At 40.6% G+C, this 21416-nt stretch overlaps 1 protein-coding gene across 11 annotated transcripts in view; it reads right to left on the bottom strand.

Moving 5' to 3' along the window:
* The window catches only part of ccdc142 (coiled-coil domain containing 142), a 177800-nt gene that overhangs the window by 80392 nt on the left and 75992 nt on the right, over positions 1-21416 (bottom strand). For all 11 annotated transcript variants that reach the window (XR_011961347.1, XM_072575566.1, XM_072575549.1 and 8 more), the window contains one exon: positions 1705-1880. Coding sequence is in view for 10 of the 11 variants with exons in the window: in XM_072575566.1 (XP_072431667.1) it covers positions 1705-1880 (176 nt within the window). In the remaining variant the exon portion in view is untranslated. The remainder of the gene's footprint in view (positions 1-1704; positions 1881-21416) is intronic.

Here is a 21416-nt window from a genome sequence, read left to right as displayed (position 1 = left end):
TTGTTTAGAAAAAAAAAAATCCTGAAGAAGCCAAGTTAGTGAAGACCAGTGTTCCCACTAACTTTGTTTTCATCTGTGCTCCATGACCGATAACAACTTCCAGAAACAAAGTCAATATTGCCAAACAATGTCAGCACACTAAACGTCATGTGCGGACATTCTGAGTGGCTGTGCAGCTTGGGGGGAATGTAGGCGAAGGCATATGTTGTTGTGGTTCTGTTCGCATATGTACACAGTGGAGCTGGAGGAAGATGTCTACTTGCCAGATACACGAGCCATAATACGTTACATATATTTGTGAACAAATTACCCATTTTTTTTGACTCATAGGATAGCCACCATGAATGCAATTTCAGCAGCTTGAATGTTGATGAGTATTCATGACATGCTATTAAATACAAAACAGATTCCAACTGGGAAAGCCAACCCACCAGAAATATTCTGAGAATATAACGGCAAATGTTTAACTCGTCATTGGAAACAGAAATTTTTCTTCCCTCCCAATTAGATTCCTCAATTCACACTTCTGCAAAATCAGGGTGATCCTGGACAATTCCGTTTTGTTTCTTTTTCATCAAATATTGCCTGACATACTCAGTACTTCCAACATATAAGTTTTTTTTATTCTACTGTATTTATTGTATTACTGTAGAAAGAAAAATTGTATTAAAAAGGATTTTGTAAAAATAGTTTTGTGGTACTAGAAAATTTTATTTATACTTTATAGGAAAAATGTGATGAAAATAGCATCACAATATATGCTTTAATGAAATGGATTAAGTCTCAAATCTATGTCAGATTTTGATTCAGGAATGTGCAAAAAAAGTAGTAAAATAACACTCTCAAATATACCATTCTTTTTATAGCTGCACTATTACAGAGCTCCAATCACTCTGAAACACAATGAGTTTCACAGTCGGCAATCGGATCTTTTCAGCAGATCCAAATTTTTAATTAGTTGAATTAATTTTCTCAACTAATTTACAACTAAACAAAACCAGGGATTGAAGAAAAAGTGACATACCAAAGTATTTGTCATAAAAGGGCAAATAGAATGCAATATGAAAATGTGTTTTGTTAAGGCATTGTGGTTAGCATCACTTGTGGCTTATGACTTGGAATATACTGATGTAGCTCCTCAGAAACATACAAATGAGAAATCTATCAGGCCAGCACACTAATCCTACTTGAAATAATGGTCTTTGCCATTTTGAATCTTGCAAAATGACAAGCGTTAATTAATGGTGCAGAAAAACTAAAAGGCAGCATCCTTTTTATTATCACTCTCATTCACAACCAACTTTAAGCACACTGTAAACAAGCTGACAAGATCAGTGTGTTAGTGAAAATATAATTTACCCTTGGATTCTAAACATCCCGCATGTGGATTTTTGCTGGTTTAAAAACGACTTAAGAGTAGGTATAAATATTTAGCCACGCTGCCTCGTAATGTGGAGCAGATAACACACAATGCCTTTAGAAGTTTAGAATGCTGATAAAATGGCTATCTTGGGTCCAGTATGTAACCCATTCAATTAAAGTACATCATTCACATTACCCACACGCACATCTCAGCAACTGTGAATTTAACCAAATAGTATAACACTCTAAACCAAATACTGGACAAGATGGTTTCAACAGAATTCACTGCATCTCAGAAAAACTGAATTAACTGTTCAGGACTGAAACCAAAATCTCACTCACTTTTAGATCTGCTTGAATTAGTAGGAGAAACTGATTCATGGACCAAGAGAAAAGAAATTGGAATCCTTTTGTCATTAGCCAATGGGATGAAGTTTGCATTGTTGTGATGCAATGACTCACTGTCCGCACCAAGATTGGTGGTACTACCAATTTTCGAACTAGTCCAGTACTGGTACCTGAAATGAGGAACAAGTACAAGTTTAAAATAAACATTTTTAAGGATGTATCACACCAATTCTAATCCTGTATTGTATTATCCAGTCATCATGTTCTAGCATATAGTATAATTAGTTAATTAAGATTGGTGGAAAGTGCAAGCAATCTCTGTGGTAATTAGAAAGTCTTAACATAATCTTGGAAATCTTGTATGATTTCAAAAAACTGATAGTTTTAATACATAATTTGGTTCAAGAATTGAACTTTAAAACAGAGCTAAAGGTCTATGAAATTTCTGTGTCATCAGACAAAAGTCAACTTTATCTCCAATTGATAACTGGGGTTACCTTTCAATTGGGAGAAAGTGTGGACTGCAGATCTGGAGATCAGAGTCAAGAAGTGTGGTGCTGGAAAAGTACAGCCGGTCAGGCAGCATCAGAGGAGTAGGAGAATCAACATTTTGAGCATAAGCTCTTCATCATTTTCCTGGTAAAGAGCTTATACTCGAAATGTCGACTCTCCTGCTCCTAGGATGTTGCCTGACCTGTTCCCTTGTAATTATCGGACATTCGTTTTGTTCACTAAGAAATGGGTGAGCAACTATTGCAAGTCTGGCAGGGATCTTGTGAACCCATTTGGCTGCTTGAGTCAATGGACAGCAGGCCTTTAAATCCACACACAGTATAATTGCCAAAAAGCTGGTGAGACAGACAAGTCTTAGTCCTAACTCTACTACTTAGCCCACAATTGTAACATTCAACAAGAATTAGTGATGTACACATTGTATTTACAAGATTAAAAACGAACTCAGATAGAAACTCAGCAGTTCAGGCAACATCTGCAGAGACAGAAATAAGAGCTGAAGTTTCCAGTCCATGTAAGTCCAAATTTGCAAGTCAATGTTTTCTGAGAAGCCGGTCATGAGCACGTAAAAGGAGTTTCCTCAAAGTGCTGTTTAAAACAGCAAACCCTGGACAATATCCCAGCTTGAATCGAAAAGTGTGGTGCTGGAAAAGCACAGTAGGTCAGTCAGTATCCAAGGAGCAGGTCAATCGACTTTTCAGGCGTAAGCCCATCATCAGGAATGACATATGATTGGTAATGTAGCACACTCTGGAGAACATGTCTTTAGGACATCCACTAGGACATTATTTGAGTCCATAGCCATTGTTATGCTCAGCGCCTCCAGCTGATCCTTAATAATGGATTGAATCTAAATTATTGTGACGTTGATGTTGCCAGGACAGATCATCATTTGACTATTTTAAGTGATGACAGTTGCAAATGTTTCAGTGTTACCTTTTGTATTGAAATGCTCAGTTCTACCACTTCAAAATTGTGTTCAGGGACAATCCTCTTTCTGTAAGTTGTCCATGACCATCACAGCTGGAAATGGCAGGACTGCACAACTCTGATCTGATTTGTTGCTTGTCAGATAGCTTTGCTCATATGCTACTTCTACTGTTTAGCATGTTTGTAATCACATTAATAATTGAATTAGAATTAGAATCCCTATAGTGTGGAAACAGGCTCTTCGGCCCAAAAGTCCACAACGACACTCCAGACCCATTCTCCCTACCCGATATTTACCCCTGACTAGTAACTTACACAATGGGCAATTTAGCATGGCAAATTCACCTAAACTGCACATCTTTGAATTGTGGGAGGAAACCAGAGCACCTGGTGGAAATCCATGCAGACATGGGCGAATGTGCAAACTCCACACAGACAGTTGCCAGAGGCTGGAATCAAACCCAGGTCCCTAGCGCTGTGAGGCAGCAGTGCTAACCACTGAGCCACTGTGCCACCCCAACATGTTGAAGCTTAGTCTCATATTTAGGTCTGTCTGGTGCTCCTCTAATCATATTCTCCAATGTTCTTCACTGAATCAGGATTAGTTATTTGGCTTGATAGTTATCATTGATATGACAGACCTTGAAGTTACAGATTGTGGTAAAATATAATTCTGCTGTTGCTGACGGTCCATAGCATTTCTCAGATGCACAATTTTAGCTGCTGGACCTGTCTATTTTTAATCATTCATGGTACATAGGTATTGCTGGCTAGGTAGGCATGCATTACCCACTCTTAATTGCTCTTGAGAAGGTGGTGTAATTAAACCAACAGTGTTTATTACAAAGGGAGTTGCAGGACTTTGATCCAGCAACCCTGAAGGAACAGCAATATATTTCCAAGTAAAGGTGATGTGAAACTTGAAGGGGGAACTGCAGCTTGTTTTATCATTCAACTGCAAACTTTCTCCTTTTCTGTGATAGAGGTCATGGCTTTGGAATGTGCTGTTGAGGGAGGTTTGGTCAGTTACTTCAACACCTCTTGGTACATATTGCTATTGCTGAACATCAGTGGCAAAAGGGAATTAGGTCTCAATCTGGAGGCTTCCCTGACTATGTTTGAATTGATGCCATGAGACTTCATAGGGTAGCACAACAGGAGAAAGCCCTGGGAGTCCTCAACATTGACTCTAGACCCTAGAGACTCTCACAGCGCCAGGGACCCGGGTTTGATTCCGCCCTCAGGCAACTGTCTGTGCGGAGTCTGCACATTCTCCCCATGTCTACACGAGTTTCCTCTGGGTGCTCTGGTTTCCTCCCACAATCCCATGATGTGCAAGTTACATGAATTAGCTATGCTAAATTACCCATAGTATTCAGGGATGCCGAGGTCAGTTGCATTAGTCAGGGTTAAATATGGAGGAATGGGTCTGGGTGGGTTACTCTTCGGAGGGTCGGTGTGGACTTTTTGGGCCGAAGGGCCTGTTTTCACACTGTAGGGATTCTGTATTAAAAATGATATAGTGCAGAGCCACCATATTAAGTTGGCATTCTCTACTGAGGAGACATAGTCGGGGATAGTGATAGTGATTTCTGGAACATCAAATGCAAGATAATGGCACTGTATAATGTCATGCAGATGCTTCACTAGTCTGTCGAATAACGCTTTTAGTTTTGGTATCCTGATGCAAGCGAGGAAGGTTTGTACATTCAGCTGGGTTAGGTACAACTTATTGTTTGTCAAGGTCTATCGCAGGTGGTCTGGTTTTCATCAAATTCAATTATTCCTTAACAACTTGAATCAAGTAAAAGGAACAATGAGGATATGAGGTACAACTTGGCAAGGATGGATTGGGGAACATTACAAAAATGGTTGACAGTGGATAGGTGATGGCTAATATTTAAAGAATATTTAAAGAAATTTTTATTCCTGTCTGGCACAAAAAAAATGCAAGGTGGCTAGGCTGTGTCTTAGAAAAGAAATTCAGAATAGTATTAGCTCCAAAGAGGAGGCATACAAAATTGTCAGAATATGCAGCATTCCTGATGATAACGAGCATTTTAGGATTCAAAAGAGAAAAGTTTTATTAAGAGGGAGAAAATGGAGTGTGAGTGCATAATTGCAAAGTGATAGGAAACTGACCACAAAAGATTCCTCTATGTGAAGAAAAAAAGATTAGTAAGGACAAATGCAGATCCATTACAGTCAGAATCTAGGGAATTTATAAAAGGGAACTAAGAAATGGCAGAGAATTTAACATATACTTTGGCTCTGGATTCACAAAAGAAGGCACTGTTCAGTTTACAGAAGTGTAAGGGAACCAAGAGCTTACTGAGTGGGAGGAATTGTAGGAAATTATCATTAGCAGGAAAGTAGTGCTCAGAAAATTAATGGAGATAGTTGCTTGTTCCTTGGCCAACATCTCTGTGTCAGGCTTTTTGCAGTGTTCCAGCAAAGCTCAGTGCAAGATGAAAGAAAACACCTCATTTTCAGCTTGGCAATCCTACAGCCTTCTGGACTCAATAGCAAGTTCAATAAATTTGGGGCTTGAGACACCTTCTCCCATGCTCTTAACCCAACCCCACATTCCAGGCCTTGTTGTCATGGAAGTTGCTACCAAACACACGAGCTTTTCCAGCATGTATGAAGAGAAGCCAAAGTTAATATTTTGGGTCCGGTGACCCTTCCTCAGAATTCTAAGTGTAGAGTGTTTTAAGTTTTACCGTATTTGTTTGCTGTATCTGAACCACTTTGAGAAGTCATGTGAATTCTCAAAGCGGTTCAGATTCAACAAACAACTAAAATAATTCAACTGCTTTGCATTGTATGCATGTAATGAAAGAAATTTGCTTAAATTAATGATATGTGAATAGGAAGGGTTTAGAAGAATATTGTCCAATGAATGCAAATGGGACTAGACTAGGTTAGGATATGTGGTCGGCATGGATAAGTTTGACTGAAGGGTCTGTTTCCATGCTGTATAATTCTATGACTTTATAACTGATGGTAGCAATACACTGGCATGATTATGGATTGGTTGGCAGCCAGAAATAAATAGGTCTTTTTCTGGGTGGCAGGCAGTGATTTGTGAGGTACCACATGGATTGTCCTTGGGCACCAGTTATTCATGATATACATAAATGATTTAGCAACAGAACCAAATAGAATATTTCTAACTGGTTTGCTGACAACCCAAAACTGGGTGGGAATGAGAGTTTTGAGGAGGATTCAAAAAGGCTTCAAAGTGATTTAGAAAATTGAGTGTTGGGCAAATAAGTGGCAGATACAATACAACATGACTAAATGTGAAATTATACACTTTGGTACACAAAACAGAAAAGTGGAATATTATTTAAATGGTGATACATTGGGAAATGTGGACGTATAAAGGAATTAGCTGTCCTTGTATACCAGTCATTGAAAATAGACATGTAGGTGCAGCAATCAATTAATTAATCATTGAATCATAGATCCCCAGAGTGTGGAAACAGGCCCTTCAGTCCAGCAAGTTCACACCGACCCTCCGAACAGCATCCCACCCAAATCCATTCTCCTGTACTATATACTTACTCTCAACGAATACATCCTAAACACCATGGGTAATCTAGCATGGCCAATTCACCTAAACTGCACTTCCTTGGATTATGGAAAGAAACCAGAGTACCCAAGGAAACCCACACAGACATGGGGAGAATGTGCAAGCTCCACACAGACAGTCGCCCTAGGCTGGAATTGAACCAGAGTCCCTGGTGCTGTGAGACAGCAGTGCTAATCACTGAGCCACCATGCCACCCCACTTAACAAGTAAAGCCTTCAGTGCACGAGGATTTGAGATCAGAAGTAGGAATGTCTTAACCACAGTTGCACAGGGCTTTGGTGAGACCAATTTTGGGTTCTTTACCTAAGAAAGGATATACTTGCCATACAGAGAATGCAGCAGAGATTCACTCAGCTGATATCGAAGATGGTATGATTGTCCTTGGGAGAGAATTTTTCGACTGGACCAACATTCACTGGAGCTTTGAAGAATGAGACAGGATCTGATTCAAATATATAAAACTGCAACTGAGTTGGATAGACTGGGTGCAGGGAGGAAGGTTTTCCTGGTTGAATTGTCTAGAACCAGAGGATGTGATCTCAGTATATGGAGAAGACCATTTAGGACTAAAATGAGGAAACATTTCTGCATTGAAAGAATAGCGAACTGATGGAATTTGCGATCACAGAAGACTGTGGAGGCAAAGTTAGTGAATATATCAAGAAAGACATATATATTTTTAGATTTTAAAGGCACCAAGGGGTGTGGGGGGAAAAGCAGGATATAGAGAATCACCCTTGATCAAAAGGCCTATTAGCTCCTTGTTTTGATATTTCTATTTCATGAATCCTCAGAATGTTATTTCAGAATATTTTGCTTCATAAAAGCAGTGACGGTACTTCAAAAATAATCTGTTGATTGTGCAAGAAGTTATCAACTTATTTCTTTGAACTAACGATCTTTGATACTGTACATTATGCTTAACTTGGTAACATTCTTGCCTCTGGATTATAAATGTATACATGTCAGTCCAATAACAGAGTCTGAACGTATATTATTTATTACGTTTGAATAAACCAGAGTGGACTGAAATTTATTCAGGAGTACTGAATAAAGAAAGAAAAGTTAGGGTCCTTCTTTCGAGCCTTCACACCTCGGGCCTCCCCCATTCCCCACACTGAGGTGTTATCAATGATCACAGGGCTGCCTGATTTTGAAGCCACCCATCCTCGTAAATAGGAGCTGAGTTAAATACCTCAGGGCTCAAACAGATATGTTGTTTGGGTTGTTGTTAATACCCTTGCTTGCACCACCTGCCCAAAATCAACTTCCAGTTAAAGTCCAAATCAGCCCTCAAATTCTGAACAATATATTTTTCTTCAATCCGAATACCAGCAAAAAGCAATCATTCTTATTGTTAATTATGATATACTGGAGGAACAGAGAGCTTTTATGCATTCAATAAAATTCTCACATTTCAAAAATAATTAATTCTGTGAAGCACTCTAAGGCATTAAAATGTGATAAAGCCTTTTTTTTATTAGGTCCTTGGATTGCCATCTTCCACACTACCAATGGCTGTACAAAATTAGATCATGAGGTGGATGCAAATTATCTTTTGACTAAATGATTCTTAATTGCTTTGTGATGGCAGTCAATTCCTTTGGTTTTGTGAATATGGCATCTCAGCACTAATGCGTGGTTTCCAAAATAGTTTTTTCTAAAACCTACAGTAGCTCAGACATTTCCAGTACTAATTCTCCATCTATAATTTATAATAGTCTAAAGAAATCTCAAAATAAGCTAAAAGTATTTCTGAAAAGAACATTGAGAAGCTTGAAAGCCAATTAGATCTCATTATTAAAGAATATAATGACCTGCTTCACATTAATAATGAGTAATTGCGTCACAGATATAAAACAAGAATACTGGACTATTGAGACCATTATAGACAAGACAACGTTCGATATCTGACTACAAGTTGGCAATAAACTGAAATGTTAAAAGGAACAGCAAAATTTGACCAGTTTATGGTAACTATTTGCATTTTATGATTAGATAATGTGAAAAATACCAAGTGGTTTGAAATGCACAATAAAGCATCACTTTTAGGATTTCAGATCACACCTGCTTGTATGACAAGGTGTATTATAGCCCACTCATGATTATTTTTTAAGAGATTTGTTTTCTGTCCAATACTCTGTTACAAAAGCAGAACATTCTTGAAATTATATCACACCAATCATTGTAGTTCTCTTTCCAAACCACCATCCTTCAGTGGACATATAAGCAGTGAGCAGCAGTTGATTATTCTCCAGAACATTCATGACCCAACATTCAAGCTTGGTAAAATACAAACGAAAATACCATTTAGCATTCCTTTAGTGAGCCTGAGCTCAACTCCAGCATGCTTCAGCTGTTAGAAGATCTTGAGATCAAGCTAAATTGTAGAGATGTAAACACAGGTTGACACTTCATTGTGGTTCTAAAAGAATTCTGCACTATTGGAAATGCTATTTTTCAAATGGGGCATTAAAGGGGAACACCTTCTGACTTCCCATATCAGTGGTGAGAGTGGCCAAAAACAAAAAGGTCTGAACACTTTTTTGACAAGGGATTATATAATCAGGGCAAAGTTTTAGAATATTGCTGAAAAGACACATTTTGTCAAAGCTTTTCGAGTTGTACTCATCCGAACAAGTCACAAGAACTCCAATTTAAGTGAAAGACCAACAATTATATTATATGAAAAAAACCAAAGGACAATGGATGTTGGAAGTCAAAAAGAAAAACAGAGATTGTCATTGGACCCAAAACATTAGCTCTGCTTTCTCTTTACTGTATTATTATTCTGCAGGAATGCTGCATCATTGGCATGTGGATTCAGACTGGTAGCGTCATTATAGAAAATACACCAGTTACTGATAATTGACAGTTAAGTGCCAAGCTTTGTTTAAATTTAAAATCAGGCAAGTTGACTATGATTGGCCTTTGCCCTGAGAAATGAAACAGTAAATGGTTATCACCTACTTTGAGTTGTAACAAGTGCAGTGTGAAATATTAGACAGAAAGAACACGTATTATTAGATTAGAAGTGAATACAAACTTAGTTAGACTTGTGTTTACTCACCAATCCAGTCAAGACTATGGACAAAGCATTTGTATAAAATCATCAAACTAACCTCAGCATTTCAGCATTAGTTAGTCCATGTAATACAGGGTGAAATCTATACTAACAAAAGAACTTGCTGGGTTTTGTACACGCGAATCGAAGCAGAGAACCAATGGCAGTGCTTCACAAACAACCTTCCAATGAGATCCCACTTTAACTCAGTGCAACTTTCTCAAGGGCACTTAGAAATAGGCAATAAGGGTGGCATTTCCATTAATGACCACATCCATGAAGAAATAGATAATCTCTTGAAAATGGACACACACCCAGAAATCAGCAAAATCAGAATTGCAATAAAGCAGCCTATGAACATTTGGTACATTATTAAATCTGTATACTATAAATCAAGATAAACCTTCACATTACATATGTTTGAAAATGTGTTTTTAAAGTACTTCATTAAAAACAAATCTTATTTTACATACACAGGTAGTTTTCAACCAAACTTGCCATATCCCATGGTGACAGAAGTCTCAGTGATGCTCCTCCTTCTGTCAACTGAATACTCACATTATTATCAGTACCTCTCTCCCAACACACACACACACCAATACTCCCCAGTGCACAGACTCATGACTTTTCCCAACACTCAACCCCTCCGCAGTCACTCATGACCTCCCACCTCTCTCAGTTGCGACTCAATAATGTCTTGCTTCTCTTCTCAGGACCCACTCAACTCACATCCTCCTCCTTTCTCACCATCCCTGTCCGCTGGATTTCACCACCTTCCCCAGTTGTGGAGAAACTGGAGTCCAAAAGCAGAGAGAATGATGGATAATGGGAAGAAAAATCTTGAAACTTTATAAGACATTGATTGATGGGAGAGGGAAGTAACTATCCAGGCCCTAACCCAAGGCCCAAGATCCAAGCTCTTGGCCTAGCTCCTCCCTTCAATGAAAGGTATCTACATCCAGAAATGCACTTTTGCTTTTATAAAATGATAAACGATTGTGTATACATTTATAAGCAGAAATGCAAAGGACAGTAATAGACCATTTGCCAGCATGCTACTTCATCTGAATACACCTGCCAATTTTAATATGGATACAGCTGCAAGCACAAAACAAACAGCAGATCCAAATAGTGAACAAAAATCCACCGTAACAGAAAATCCCGATTGGACTGTCACAGAACAAGATTCTTTCAGAAAAACATTCAATCTCACATTTGTGATAAGTTTTTATTTAGTCTTTAGGAAAATGGGCATCACCAACAAGGCCAACATTTCTTGCCCATCCCTAATTCCACTTGAAATGAGTAGTACGCTCAGCCATTTCAGAGGCAGTTAAGAATCAACCACATTGCCATAGGTCTGGAGTCACATGTAGGCCAGATCATGTAAGGAGGGAACATTTCCTTCTCTAAAAGGCATTAGTGAATCAACTGGGCTTTTTACAACAATTGATGATAGTCTTATGGTCATCAATATCAAGATTAGCTTTCAACTGCAGATTATTGATTAAATTCAAATTCTGCCACTCTTCTCTCGGGTGCTATGGAAAAAAAGTTCTGAACAAGAGTCAATCATACTCAGAATACACTCTGTTTCTCTCTCCAAAGATACTGCCATACTTTGTTTTTATTTTGGCTAGAACCTTAGCCTGGACCAGATTACCAACTCAGTGAGATTATAACTATGTCATCATATCCCACATATAGAGTCATAGAGATGTACAGCATGGAAACAGACCCTTCAGTCCAATCCATCCATGCCGACCAGATATCCCAACCCAATCTAGTCCCACCTGCCAGCACCCGGCCCATATCCCTCCAAACCCTTCCTATTCATATACCCATCCAGACGCCTTTTAAATGCTGTAATTGTACCAGCCTCCACCACATCCTCTGGCAGCTCATTCCATACACATACCACCCTCTGCGTGAAAAAGTTGCCCTTTACGTCTCTTTTATATCTTTCCCCTCTCACCCTAAACCTATGCTCTCTAGTTCTGGACTCCCCCACCCCAGGGAAAACACTTTGTCTCTTTATCCTATCCATGCCCCTCAATTTTGTAAACCTCTATAAGGTCACCCCTCAGCCTCTGACGCTCCAGGGAAAACAGCCCCACCCTGTTCAGCCTCTCCCTGTAGCTCAGATCCTCCAACCCTGTCAACATCCTTTTAAATCTTTTCTGAACCCTTTCAAGTTTCACAACATCTTTCCAATAGGAAGAGCAGAATTGCACACAATATTCCAACAGTGGCCTAACCAATGTCCTGTACAGCCGCAATATGACCTCCCAACTCCTGTACTCAATACTCTGACCAATAAAGGAAAGCATACCAAACGCCTACTTCACGATCCTATCTACCTGCAACTCCACTTTCAACCTGCACTCCGAGGTCTCTTTGTTCAGCAACACTCCCTAGGACCTTACCATTAAGTGTTTAAGACATGCTAAGATTTGCTTTCCAAAATGCAGCACCTCGCATTTATCTGAATATAACTCCATCTGTCACTTCTCAGCCCATTGGCCCATCTGGTCGAGATCCTGTTGTAATCTGAGGTAACCCTCTTCGCTGTCCACTATAATTTTGGTGTCATCTGCAAACTTACTAACTGTACCTCTTATGCTCGCATCCAAATCATTTATGTAAATGATAAAAAGTAGAGGGCCCAGCACCGATCCTTGAGGCACTCCACTGGTCACAGGCCTTCAAGGTAGATCAGCAAGCACGTTTTCTGCTGTCTCTAGTAATATGATTGTCCGAAATGATGGGGTTCAGGGATCCACTCTCATCCTCAGACCCATTCCCAAAGCCCTCAGCCCTGTTCTTACTCCAGTTCGATAACAACTGCTCCAACAGCAGAAGCAGCATCAATTGCAGCAAAATATTAAGGAAGCTGCACAGGGGAGCAGCAGCTACTGAAGGTATGACCTCTCCTGCTCTCAATCCCAGTCTGTCAGATTGGAATCATTTCAACCGAGCTGAGTAATAGCTACCTTGAGCCAGGCTGTAAAACAACATTCATGGGTAGAATTGTGTTTTCTAAAACACAGAATTCCGTCAAATGAAAACGTTGCCCCTTAGGTCCCTTTTATATCTTTCCCCTCTCATCCTAAACATATGCCCTCTAGTTCTGGACTCCCTCACCCAAGGGAAAGGACTTTGTTTATTCTATCCATGCCCCTCATGATCTTATAAACCTCTACAAGGTCACTCCTCAGCCTCTGACACTCCAGGGAAAACAGCCCCAGCCTATTCAACCTCTTCCTACAGCTCAAATCCTCCAACCTCAGCAACATCCTTGTAAATCTTTTCTGCACCCTTTCAAGTTTCACAACATCCTTACAGTAGGAAGGAGATCAGAATTGCATGCAATATTCCAAAAGTGGTCTAACCAACATCCTGTACAGCTGCAACATGACCTCCCAACTCCTGTACTCAATGCTCTGGCCAATAAAGGAAAGCATACCAAATGCCTTCTTCACTATCCTATCTACCTAAAACTCTACTTTCAAGGAACTATGAACCTGCACTCCAAGGTCTCTTTGTCCAGGACCTTACCATTAAGTGTACAAGTCCTGCTCCGATTTAGCTTTTCCAAAATGCATTATCTCGCATTTATCTAAAATAACTCCACCTGCCACTCCTCACCCATCGGCCCATCTGATTAAGATCCCATTGCATTCTGAGGTAACCTTTACTGTCCACTATACCTCCAATTTTGGTGTCATCTGCAAACTTACTAATTGTATCTCCTGCGTTCACATTCAAATCATTTATAATAATGACGAAAAGCAGATGATGCAGCACCATGCCTTGTGGCACTCCACTGGTCACAGGCCTCCAGTCTGAAAAGCAACACTCCACCACCATTTTCTGTCTTCTACCTTCGAGCCAGTTCTGTATCCAAATGGCTAGTTCTCCCTGTATTCCATGAAATCTAACCCTGCTAACCAGTCTACCATGAGGAACCGTGTCGAAGGCCTTACTGAAGTCCATACATATCACATCTACCACTCTGCCCTCATCCATCCTCTTTATTACTTAGAGTCATAGAGTCATAGAGATGTATGGCATGGAAACAGACCCTTCAGTCCAACTTGTCCACGCCGACCAGATATCTCAACCCAAGCTAGTCCCATCTGCCAGCACCCGACCCACATCCCTCCAAACCCTTCCTATTCATATACCCATCCAAATGCCTCTTAAATGTTGCAATTGTACCAGCCTCCACCACTTCCTCTGGCAGCTCATTCCATACATGTACCACCCTCTGTGTGAAAACATTGCCCCTTCTTTCACCCTAATCCTATGTCCTCTAGTTCTGGACTCCCCCACTCCAGGGAAAAGACTTTGCCTATTTATCCTATCCATGCCCCTCATCATTTTGTAAACCTCTATAAGGTCACCCCCAGCCTTCGACGCTCCAGGGAAAACAACCCCAGCATGTTCAGCCTCTCCCTATCGCCCAAATCCTCCAACCCTGGCAACATCCTGTCAATCTTTTCTGAACCCTTTCAAGTTTCACAACATCTTTCTGATAGGAAGGAGACCAGAATTGCAGGCAATATTCCAATAGGTGGCCTAACCAATGTCTTGTACAGCCGCAACGTGACCTCCCAACTCCTGTACTCAATACTCTGACCAATAAAGGAAAGCATACCAAACGCTTTCTTCACTATCCTATCTACTTGCGACTCCACTTTCAAGGAGCTATGAACCTGCACTCCAAGGTCTCTATGTTCAGCAACACTCCCTCGGATCTTGCCATTAAGTATATGTGACTATCGTTGATGCAAATATCTCAGCAAGGCACCCAGCAATCACTTCCCTAGCTTCCCACAGGGTTTGAGGGTATTCTTGATCAGGTCCTGGGGTTTTATCCACTTTTATGTGTTTCAAGACATTCAGCACCACCTCCTCTGTAATATGAACAATTTCCAAGATGTCACCATCTATTTCCCATATTCCATATCTTCCATTCCTTCTTCACAGTCAATACTGATGCAAAATACTTGTTTAATGTCTACCCCATTTCCTGCGGCTCCACATATAGGCTGCCTTGCTGATCTTTGAGGGGCCTATTCTCTCCCTAGTTACCCTTTTGTTCTTAATAAAACCCGTTGGATTATCCTTAACCCTATTTGCCAAAGCTATCTCATGTCTCCTTTTTTGTCTTCCTGATTTCCCTCTTAAGTATACTCCTACTGCCTTTATACTCTTCTAAAGATTCACTCGATCTCTCGTGTCTATCCCATTAAATGCTACCTTTCTTTCTTAATGAAAACCTCAATTTCTCTAGTCATCCAACATTCCCTACATTTACCAGCTTTGCCTTTCACCCTATAGTCTCTGGACTCTTGTTATTGCATTTTTGAAGGCTTCAAGGCATTTCCAGCCGTCCCATTACCCACGAGCGTCTGCCCCCCAGTCAGCTTTTGCAAGTTCTTCAACTTTTCGGGCCGGAACCTTTCATCAGGGGCTCATTCCTGATGAAGGGCTCTGGCCCGAAACAATGATTTTCCTGCTCCTCGGATGCTGCCTGGTCTGCTGTGCATTTACAGCAACACACTCTCAACTCTGATCTCCAGCATCTGCAGACCTCACTGTCTCCTTTTGAAAGCTCTTGCTTAATACTGACAAAATTAGCCTTCCTCCAGTTCAGAACTTCAACTTTTAGATTCGGTGTATCTTTTTCCATCATTATTTTAAAACTGATAGAATTATGGTCACTGGCCCCAAAGTGCTCCCACATTGATACCTCAGTCCCCCGTCCTGCCTTATTTCCCAAGAGTACATCAAGCTTTGCATCTTTTCTTGTAGGGACATCCACATACTGAATTAGAAAATTTTCTTGTGCACACTTAACAAATTCTTCTCCATCTAAACCCTTAACACTATGGCAGTCCCAGTCTATGTTTGGAAAGTTAAAATCCCCTACCATAACCACCCTATCATTCTTACAGATAACTGAGACCTCCTTACAAATTTGTATCTCAATTTCCTGCTGACTATTAGGGGGTCCCGATAATATGATCATCCCTTTTACATTTCTTCGTTCCACCCAAATAACTTCCCTGGATGCATTCTCAGGAATATCCTCCCTAAGTAAAAGTCCTTCAATAATTGTGAAATACGATGTAAAATTAGATCACGCTCAAAATATCATGCTCAACATGTCATACATAACACTAGCATTTACTCAACACCCTTAGTTGTCCTGAGAAGGCGGTGCTTAGTTGTTTTTTTTTAACCACTGCAATTATTTGTTATGGTTCAAAATAGCTGAGCAGCTTGCTAGACTACTTAAACAAGCACCATGCTGATGTAAGACTAAGCATGGCAATGACAGACGGGAAAAAGACAGTCGATTCGTTCTTTCAACCCCCTCAAGCTACCCAACCTGTACCATAGTGAACAACCTGTATTTTTATTTTATTACTACCAGTTTATGAATACTTTTATGTTTTAATTCCCAGATTTCTGTTTTGAAGCTGAACTCAAAATCTCAAAATATCATGGTGGTATTTCATGGCGGATTAGTTGTCTATGGTTCTGTAACATAGTGACTAAACTACCACATTCATCAATGCAAGTCCTTTCTTTCTCCTTCAAAATAAAATCAACTGTACTGGAATTTGAAGAGTTCAATCCTTTCCTGAACCATTGTCATTACAATAACTAAACTTTTCACTGCATCTTCAAAATACAGAATATTAGATTAAGTTTTAGACAATCAGAACATTAGCTCAAGATTAAGATATCATTCACTAAATAGATTTTGCTCAAAACCATTACATTCCCTGTTAGCGGATTAGAATATACTCAAATTATCCACTCCAATTCTGTTTGTTGCACTATCCCCTTTATAAATTACTAATGACTTGCATGATGTGGAGAAACAGATTGGGAAACAGATTTTGGAAAGGTGCAGAAGCCACAGGGTCGTAGTCATGGGCGACTTCAACTTCCCAAATATTGATTGGAAGCTCTTTCGATCAAGTAGATTGGATGGGGTGGTGTTTGTGCAGTGTGTTCAGGAAGCTTTTCTAACGCAGTATGTAGATTGTCCAACCAGAGGGGAGGCCATATTGGATTTGGTACTCGGTAACGAACCGGGACAAGTGGTGGGCTTGTTGGTGGGTGAACATTTTGGTGATGGCGACCACAATTCTGTGACTTTCACCTTGGTTATGGAGAGAGATAGGTGCGCACAACAAGGTAGATTTTACAATTGGGGGAAGGGAAATTACGATGCTGTAAGACAGGATTTGAGGAGCATACGTTGGGAGCATAGGCTGTTAGGGAAGGATGTGTTGGAAATGTGGGACTTTTTCAAGGAGCAGATACGACGTGTCCTTGATATGTATGTACCGATCAGGCAGGAAAGAAATGGTCGTGAGAGGGAGCCTTGGTTGACGAGGGAGGTTGAATGTCTAGTAAAGAGGAAGAAGGAGGCTTACATAAGGTTGAGGAAACAAGGTTCAGACAGAGCAGTGGAGGGATACAGGATAGCCAGAAGGGACCTGAAGAAAGGGATTAGGAGAGCTAAGAGAGGGCATGAAAAAAATCCCTGGCGGATAGGATCAAGGATAACCCCAAGGCATTCTATGCATATGTGAGAAACCTGAGAATGATGAGAACGAGGGTAGGTCCGATCAAGGACAGTGGTGGGAGACTGTGTATTGAGTCGGAAGAGATAGGAGAGGTCTTGAACAAGTACTTCTCTTCAGTATTTACGAACGAGAGGGACCGTATTGTTGAAGAGGAGAGTGTGAAACGGACTGATAAGCTAGAAGAGATACCTGTTAGGAAGGACATTTTGAACAACTTGAGGATAGACAAGTCCCCCGGGCCTGACGGGATATATCCTAGGATTATGTGGGAAGCAAGAGAGGAAATTGCAGTACCGTTGGCAATGATCTTCTCGTCTTCACTGGCAACTGGGGTGGTACCAGGGGACTGGAGAGTAGCGAATGTTGTGCCCCTGTTCAAAAAAGGGAATAGGGATAACCCCGGGAATTACAGGCCAGTTAGTCTTACTTCTGTGGCAGGCAAAGTAATGGAAAGGGTACTGAGGGATAGGATTTACGAGTATCTGGAAAGACACTGCTTGATTAGGGACAGCCAGCACGGATTTGTGAAGGGTACGTCTTGCCTTACAAGTCTTATTGAATTCTTCGAGGAGGTGACCAAGCATGTGGATGAGGGTAGAGCAGTGGATGTAGTGTACATGGATTTTAGTAAGGCATTTGATAAGGTTCCCCATGGTAGGCTTATGCGGAAAGTCAGGAGGCATGGGATAGAGGGAAATTTGGCCAATTGGATAGAAAACTGGCTAACCGGTAGAAGTCAGAGAGTGGTGGTAGATGGTAAATATTCAGCATGGAGTCCAGTTACAAGTGGAGTTCCGCAGGGATCAGTTCTGGGTCCTCTGCTGTTTGTAATTTTTATTAATGACTTAGAGGAGGGAGTCGAAGGGTGGGTCAGTAAATTTGCAGATGATACAAAGATAGGTGGAGTTGTGGACAGTGAGGAGGGCTGTTGTCGGCTGCAGAGGGACTTAGATAGGATGCAGAGCTGGGCTGAGGAGTGGCAGATGGAGTTCAACCCTGCCAAGTGTGAGGTTGTCCATTTTGGAAGAACAAATAAGAATGCGGAATACAGGGTTAATGGTAGGGTTCTTGGTCAGGTGGAGGAACAGAGGGATCTTGGGGTCTATGTACATAGATCTTTGAAGTTTGCCACTCAGGTGGATAGAGTTTGTAAGAAGGCCTATGGAGTATTATCGTTCATTAGCAGAGGGATTGAATTCAAGAGTCGTGAGGTGATGTTGCAGCTGTACAGGACTTTGGTTAGGCCACATTTGGAGTACTGTGTGCAGTTCTGGTCGCCTCACTTTAGGAAAGATGTGGAAGCTTTGGAGAGGGTGCAGAGAAGATTTACCAGGATGTTGCCTGGAATGGAGAGTAGGTCGTACGAGGATAGGTTGAGAGTTCTCGGCCTTTTCTCGTTGGAACGGCGAAGGATGAGGGGTGACTTGATAGAGGTTTATAAGATGATCAGCGGAATAGATAGAGTAGACAGTCAGAAACTTTTTCCCCGGGTACAACAGAGTGTTACAAGGGGACATAAATTTAAGGTGAAGGGTGGAAGGTATAGGGGAGATGTCAGGGGTGGGTTCTTTAGCCAGAGAGTGGTGGGGGCATGGAATGCGCTGCCCGAGGGAGTGGTAGAGTCAGATTCATTGGCGACCTTTAAGCGGCATTTGGATAGGTACATGGATGGGTGCTTAATCTAGGATAGAAGTTCGGCACAACATCGTGGGCCGAAGGGCCTGTTCTGTGCTGTATTGTTCTATGTTCTATGTTCTATGTCTTTTAGAAAAGTTTATTCCATAGCAATAACAAATAGATATGAAGTTCACTTTTACTGTACACTTGTTAGCTTGGATTTTATATATCAGATCATCTGTATAATTATTCAGTCGTCCAAATGAATTCAATAGAAGTACTAAAATCATACTACTGTGTGGACAATAACATTTAATTTTAAACTATTTAAACTTAAAGTCCAAAGTCATTGCATGGTCAAAACAAAGGTTTGAAATAAAAATGAGATAAATCTAGAAATGATCAATGAATTTATTCGAAAAGCCTAATTATTGTAGGTGGAGGAAAGGTAAGTAGTTTTACTCTTAAATGAGTTGGAATAATTAAAAGCAGCAGATAATGTGATGAATTGCAAATTATATGAATATTACATGGAATGGTATACTTGCACTGAAAAGGGACTGTTGTGATATCTGGGAAATGTGAATGAGCAATGTTTACTGAATAATTTCAAGGCAAGTGGGACCTTCATTTTCTAAAGTTATTTTTAAGAAGGAAGAAACACAGACTTAAAATAATGACAGCAATCAGCTAGCCAAAAGGTTGAATCAGCTTGTAAACCATCAAGAAGCAGATGAGCCAAAATTAATGCTGTTTACAAAAGACAAGTAAGAGAACATGTGTCTTGCAGTTGATTTACAGTTCTATTGATACATTTCACAACTTGGGAAGAAACACTTGCCTACAAGTTATACAGCTTGGACAACTAGTTATGGGACCTCAGACACTGGAATACACAAATGAACTATATTTCAGACAACTCCTTTTCAGCAGAACCAGAGAGAGAGAAAATGGAGTTGTCACAACAGAAATGAAAGGCACTTTCTCTCTCCCTGTTTTATCTCATTTACTCGAAAGACAACACCAGATAGACAAAGCAAATTAGAATATTCATTCAACAAAAACTCAAAGATATCGACAAAGGTTTCCAACTGCTGAGTTACAGCACATGTTGCGGCTGTACAGGACATTGGTTCGGCCACTTTTGGAATATTGTGTGCAATTCTGGTCTCCTTCCTATTGGAAAGATGTTGTGAAACCTGAAATGGTTCAGAAAAGATTTACAAGGATATTGCCAAGGTTGGAGGATTTGAGCTATAGGGAGAGGTTGAATAGGCTAGGGCTGTTCTCCCTAGAGCATCGAAGGCTGAGGGGTGACCTTATAGAGATTTATAAAATCAAGAGAGGCATGGATAGGATAAATAGACAAAGTCTCCTCTCTGGGTTGAGGGAGTCCAGAACTAGAGGGCATAGGTTTAGGGTGAGAGGGGAAAGATATAAAAGAGATCTAGGGGGCAACTTTTTCACGCAGAGGGTGGTACGTGCATGGAATGAGCAGCAAGAGGAAATGGTGGAGGCTAGAACGATTGCAACATTTAAGAGGCATTTGGATGGGTATACGAATAGGAAGGGTTTGGCGGGATATGGGCAGGGTGCAGGTAAGTGGGACTAGAATGGGTCGACATGGACGAGTTGGACCAAAGGGTCTGTTTCCGTGCTATACATTTCTACGACTCTATGACTCTCATTAAACAAATACAGTCTCAAGTTAAAATCTAACACCCCAACAGCTCTAAAGACTTTCAAACTGCCTAGTTATGAATTTGTTACTTGACTGTATCTTTTTCCTCAGGGTTAGTAAGTAATGACTCTTCTTCCATTTAAAAACTTTGCAATAAATTTGCTCCTTAAGTTTGAATCAGTGAACTACATTTTAATTGAATTGTAACATTGTTGCTTGCTAAAAAGAAATAAAGGGCTTAATCTAAATTCTTTGGCGAAGAGCTTGTTGTGTCACCTCTTTAGGAGGGTTTATTGCAGCAAGGCACAGTAAGATTTCTAATCACATCTTATCAAACTCATCTCATTAACTATGTACCCAGTCTCTATGGCGTCCCCTTCATCCAAATCTATTTTCAACTTGCCATACAGCATTCCTGGAACAAATTACTCGTCTGCAGATGTTCGCCAATGGATTGGCATTCCTGACACTGCACCCTCTTTGAAAGGATGCCGTGAAACCAGGTGAGCGTCAACTATCCGGTGATGAGCAAACGTAATAGCACAGCAGCCACAAACCTACAGTGCTCACAGCTGATTGCCAGCATGACTGACACAGCAGACTTTGATTGCAATGCTGGAAGAGCACAGCAGGTCAGGCAGCATTGGAGGAGCAGGACAATCAACGTTTTGGGTATAAGCCCTTCATCAG

This window comes from Chiloscyllium punctatum, chromosome 1, assembly GCF_047496795.1.
Source record: "Chiloscyllium punctatum isolate Juve2018m chromosome 1, sChiPun1.3, whole genome shotgun sequence".
NCBI lineage: Eukaryota > Metazoa > Chordata > Chondrichthyes > Orectolobiformes > Hemiscylliidae > Chiloscyllium > Chiloscyllium punctatum.
Note: the sequence above shows the minus strand (reverse complement) of the source record. Positions and strands in the feature narration are given on the sequence as shown.